Source organism: Carassius gibelio, chromosome B6 (genome assembly GCF_023724105.1).
Source record: "Carassius gibelio isolate Cgi1373 ecotype wild population from Czech Republic chromosome B6, carGib1.2-hapl.c, whole genome shotgun sequence".
NCBI lineage: Eukaryota > Metazoa > Chordata > Actinopteri > Cypriniformes > Cyprinidae > Carassius > Carassius gibelio.
Window position 1 is genome coordinate 2,911,153 of NC_068401.1, and position 6,000 is coordinate 2,917,152.

At 37.6% G+C, this 6,000-nt stretch overlaps 1 protein-coding gene across 4 annotated transcripts in view; it reads right to left on the reverse strand.

Annotated features, from left to right (window-relative positions):
• The window catches only part of tead3b (TEA domain family member 3 b), a 45,152-nt gene that overhangs the window by 23,531 nt on the left and 15,621 nt on the right, over positions 1-6,000 (reverse strand). For all 4 annotated transcript variants that reach the window (XM_052559433.1, XM_052559432.1, XM_052559435.1 and 1 more), the window contains exon 3: positions 3,081-3,332. In XM_052559433.1, the coding sequence (XP_052415393.1) occupies positions 3,081-3,204 (124 nt within the window). In that variant the 5' untranslated portion in view covers positions 3,205-3,332. The remainder of the gene's footprint in view (positions 1-3,080; positions 3,333-6,000) is intronic.

Here is a 6,000-nt window from a genome sequence, read left to right on the forward strand (position 1 = left end):
TTCTTTGTTTTAAAAAGCTGTGTTTGTCCACCAGAAGCAAAGCATTCTTCTTGCATTTTGTTTTCTAGTTTGAAAGGAACATGAATGAATGAGAATAACTAATTTGTGAAAATTTGCCTAATTTTGCCAGCACAGGTCACAAATTCAAATTAGCAGTTTTAGAATAGAATAAAATAAAAATATATTTGACAGAGTTTACACAATTGCATGGTCCCACTTTACATGCTAAACATGCTTTCTTGTTTATGGCGTGTCAACTAAGTCCCCAATGGGGGCGATAAAGTTACTTTCAAAGGTCTGAGTCATTCAGGTGGCTATCTATAGGTTAACCAACTTTCTAAGCAAGATTAGATAATGATCTTTGTTGTTTCAAAGACAGAAATCTGACAGCAGAAACATTTACTCAGATGACCTGTAAGTGCTAAAAAGATTGCATTCACAAATTCTAATCCTCATGTTGTTCAGTCTAATAAGAGTTTAACGCTTTAACACTGGAAATACTACTTTGCACCTGGAGTCATTAAAGTGCTGTGCCTCAGGGGCAGACCTACCTTGTTTAGGAGAAGGAACTAGTAAGAAAAAAAAAAGAAGAGTACAAGAAAATGGAGGCGGGAGGGTGAGTGAAATCTTGTGGGGGAACAAACCTGGATTGAGCAAGACAAACAGAGCTGGTTTTGCCACTTTTTCAACTGGGTGAGAGGGAGGCAGAAGGAAAATAAACGACAACTCTCTCACAGGGCTGGGAAGAAAAAGAGCTGCCAATAAATGGAGATTATAAATACAACCCGTTTGAGGCTAAATTAAAAAAAGATAGGGGGGCAGCAAGCAAGCATGGACCGAGAAGCGACAGAAAGAGTGATATGTTTTTGAGAAACCTGTCTTCTGTCAGTCATGTAGTCCACAGAGTTGCTCCAGGACAAGTATAGGCCTGTTTTATGAGCTCTGAGAAATACAACTGCTGGCTAAGACGTCTGTTTGTAAAGTACGTGGGTGTATTAGTGAACGAGAACCTCCGTTTATCGATAAAAAAAAACGACTTCATAATATGAAGACATTGATGGCTACTAGTGAATGGCTATTTCAGCATGACTAAATACGTGATTACGTAAGAGAGCAGATGGCATACAAGCATGATGAATTTTATGATGCTTCATGAATGCGTTCTCATGCATGGATTTATTCACAAAGGTATGCACAGAGTGATCCTTGAGTGGATTTTGTACATGGTTGGAAGCGTGTCGGGTATAACAACCCGGCTCTATCAGCCCATTATCTCCCGCCCTTTTTCTTTTCTCTAGTTTCCATCCCTCTTTTTGCCACCCCTCCCATAAGCCATTCTATCTAGAAACACTTGTCTTGCAACCATCAAATGCACAAAAAACCTCCATCAAAAAAACTGCACTGCAACGATACGATCTCGGCAGTTGAACAGTGTGTGTTTTTAAATTCTCTTTCATTGATGAATACAATGTGAAGTTCCTGCAAAATTCAGTTTGGACGGCAGTCGATTGAAAGGCAATAATTACTTTCCTTATATCAATTTGCTAGCTAAAAATCACAAAAAGAAAAGTAAACAGTCAGTGATTAAATAATAATAAGAAACTTATTGCAAGCAACAGGACAAAAAACTACTACAGTAGAACAAATAAATAAGAAATGCAACATACATTTTATAAAGTAATCAAATTTATAAAAACAGCATATTCTTCACTGTTTAAATTAAATGTTTATTTCTTCTTATTAAATTTACAAAAATGATTTAGTCAAGAGCAAGAGATTTCCTTTTGTTGTCTGATTAACATGAATGACAGACAGCAGGAATATTAGACTGCTGTCAATTTAAGAGCTGCCCAGTTCCAATATACTTTTACAAGTGTTTTCTTTCTCAGCTGTTTGCTTTCTCCAAAAGTACTTAAGTATTTCATTTACGAACTTGCAAAGACAATACTCCCGAGTTCTGTGAGCAACGCCTTTTCTGACAGAATGCACATTTAGTGAAATAAGTTCTCTTTCGCTGCTCATTGCACTTCAACAGCTTAAAATCAAAGAGTAGAAAATACTAAATCATGCATAACAAGTTCACGGTTCACGATGACCGAAATATAGGAAGATAAAATTTTATGCGTTTCTGAGGGGAACTGACTGTTTTCAGAAAAGTTTACAAAGCGTTTTTTCCTTTTCATCTTGCCTCCTTATAATGTATTTAAATGAGTGTTGATACACACAGCGCTGCTGTGTTTACAGTAGTAACTAAGGAAATGCTGTATTACTGTTCCATAAGCACCACCTGCTGGCAGAGAGTGAAATTTCATCTCATTCAGCCAGTCTGCGGTTTCTGTTTCATGCAGGTGTTTTATGTAGCAAAATTTCACAAAATCAGGACATTCCATTCTTGCTTCAGGTTTTGAAATTATACAGTCTAATATAAATCAAACATTGCACTTTTTTTTATCAATTCATGATCAAAATGTAGTGGCAGCTTCTAATTTCAAATTATTGAAAAATCAAGAGTGAAACACAAACATTTTTATTTTATGTGATTTTTCAGTTTCTGTACCTGAACATCTACAAGCATAAAAACCTAAAGCATCATTTTATTTCCAACTCCGTGTTATACTTTTAATTGTGCGTTGAATTGTAATATGCTCATTTGTTCTTATTTACTGGTTATTCACTAGTTGTCTTTAATAATATGATTGAACTTTATATTTCTATTTATTTTTGGCTAGTGTTTTTGCTGTGGTATTAAAATTTAAATTGAGAGTTCTAAATTGCAATTGGTATATAAAATATCGGTGTCATATAAGCTTATTTACTAGAATACAAGATAACGTAGATCAAAAACAATGATAGCAGTGACCATTTGTTTTTGTTTTGTGTTTTGTGGCAGGGCCAGTGAAAATGTTGGCAGGGCAAGTAAAAATTTGACATTTTGGCCAGTAGAAAAATTTGTGCTATAAAGCGGCCCAGTATAAGAAATCCTTAGCCTTAAGCCCTGGACTTGTCAAATGTTGATGTAAAAGGATTTTATGCATTAGAACTTTTCCTTCGGCACACGAATGCACTGCAAGCTCACTTACCGTACATCTTTCCCTCGTCCGACAGGATGATCTTGCGCCGTCCACAGGGCGGATATATAGCCAGTGCCTCCTGAAAGCTCTGCTCGATGTCAGGGCTCCACACGCCCTCGGCGTCTCCATCCATGGCCTTGTCCAGCTCATCACCCCCATCCTCCAGCCCCTGCTCCGGGCTGCCGTTGGCACTCCACTTGTTGGACGCAATGGTGCCGGCTCCTACCAGGCCCTGCCACGAGCCCCCACGCTACACAAGTACTGCAAGAATGAAACAAGGAAAGAGAGGCAGAGAGAAGGACAATGTTACTTTATTGTGGACATAAAGATTAAGCTAATAAATCCTCTTTCAAAACCGCTCCATTTAGTTGTGTGCACCCACAGTTTTGGGCACTGGCTGATGAAGACAGCAGCAACTATGACTCTTATTACCATTTCCTCTTTTCAAACGCTTCCAAAATGACAAATGAATTTTCAACATTATATAAAGCTCCATTTAAAAGGATTAGACAATTAGGACTAGCCTGCAAAAATGCTTGTGGTTGGGAGCACGCGGTCCAATGTGGCCGTCTAAATGTCTGAAAATGGTTAAGGGATCTTAAGCGTTTTTCAGGCTGCCTCTTTTTCGCATGGTATTGTTCATGAGGATCGGGTCCCAGGAGTCACTGGTGTGCCCACATATTTCATTCTTTTATTTCACTTTCTGCTGATGTTGACGAAAAAACGCAGCTTGGGTAAATACGGCCGACTCCGATTGAGACTATCCTTTGGGGATATTCAAACGCTCTGGTTACACGCACACTGAAAGAATAAGCTTGACTTGGCAGCCCAAAGACACAGAATGAGCAAAATAACGTCCGGGAGAGCATTGGAATATGCGAGCGGCCTAATTACTTTTCGACATTGCAAGCCTCAGACCTCAGCCCAATCTAACGCTGCAGGGAGGACAATTAGCAATGCATTTCCAAACTGCATTTGCCTCACAGGTGACACGCAACACCATTCATCCTGTGAAATCAGGATAGTCACAGTCACTGGATGTTCCCCAGAAAAGTTACAAAATGTCTAAACCTGCAGTAGAACCAACATTTGAAACAATTACGCATAAGTTTCTCAAACATTAAATTGTCCTGTACAGATTTTTATTCAGTCACACAATGCAAACATTTAACCTCAAGTCTGAGCTACACTGCATTAGGCATATAATACAAAACAGTCAAAATTGAGTTATAAAGACTATGATCTAGAATTAAAGCAAAATTAATGTAGAAAACGTAGTGCCACAACGCTAGGGTGTTGTAATTCACGCTGATTTCAGTAGTGCATACTTATGGAATTAACATTCATTTTGTATTTAGATTGTATCTGTATTTATTAATTTGTTTTTGCTTTTATAACCTTGTGTAAATTTCCAGTGTGGTCGGAAAAAGGTGTAAAATGCAAATCACTACTTGTTACAGCAAAGATTGCTTTTTTTTTTTTTTTTAAACAAAACCCTCTCAGGAAAGCAAAAATGAAAGAAGGTCTCTTTGGGAAGAAAAATGAGAAAAATAAATTGCAAAAGCAATTAAAAGAAATAATTTGATAAATAATGAGTTGATCAAAAACTGTTGTAACATTTTTTTTATTATTATTGATTTATTTATTTATTTTCCATAGTGTTCATTTAAATTTTAGCTTAAGTTTTAGTAACTTTGTTGTGTCCAATAACTTTTACTAGTTTTTAATTTTTAATTCATATTCATAGCTTTATATTAAGCTGAGCTTTTAATTTGCTATTTTAGTTTTAGTCATTTTAGCACGTATGATGAACTTATTTTAGTTAGTTGCCAAGGCACGTTTATTTTGGGATTTTCATCTAATATTTATATTTTAGCTTACTTTCAATTAATGAAAATTATTTTTTAATTAATACTGGCATCACAAATGGTGTTATCAATAAAACCACCAGCCAAAATCATGAACACATTCAGAAACTTTGATTGCTGCTCACCACTAACTATATCATACTCTACAAATCTATACGCAGTGATTTCTGCCATGTCACCAAATCTAACCTCACATTATGTGAGGTAACACAAACTAGCAAACTTTGAGTAAAAAAGACACGACTGCATGCTTTGAAAAAGTTCTCCATTTAGCATGTGTGTGCACACTGGGGGAGAGGGTGAGAGACGAGTGTGTGCACAGGGAGCACGGAGAAGCCGTTCTATTGGAGAGTTAAGCTTAAATTCCAGACATGTCCTTATTAAGGAAGCGCGGTGTTAGTTCTCTCTCTCTCCCTCTCTCTCTCTCTCCCTTATGTCAACTGAGCCCCCCCTTGCTCTACTCTCTTCACCACCCTACGCTCCAAAGCACTCTGCCCAAATAAGGATAGGCAAGCAAAGGATGAGGGGAGGGGGAGGTGAAGGAGGGAGGAGTGCTGGAGTCAAGGGGTGTTGTGGGGGGAGCAGGGGGAGGGGAGGGGAGGACAGACCAATTTAGACATCCATTCGGAGTCTGAAAAACAGTGGGATTGTTTTGGACAAAATGCAACATCAGCACGCCTGGGGACTTGAGCATTCTCGGCACTCCTGATAAAGAAAGAGCTAGTTAACTAACAGTGGGAAGGTGACCTGTATGTGACTTATCAATGCAAAAATTAAAACTAATACCAAATTCATACACTATGGCAAGAACTTTACTGTGGGTTACTTCAAAGACATGTGGTGTTGAACTATTAACATTAACATGATTTTTTTTTGTGCTTTGAAGTAATGTGTACTGTGAAAAGCACTAAATAAATAAACTTGCCTTGTCTTGGTATAAACGTCATGCTAGAATAAAATCACCATGACTTATTTTTATGCAACAACCATGGTACTATTTTTTAAGTTTGGCAATGAACTGAAAAAAAGATTAAAAGTAAGGAGACAAACCAGGAGCTGTA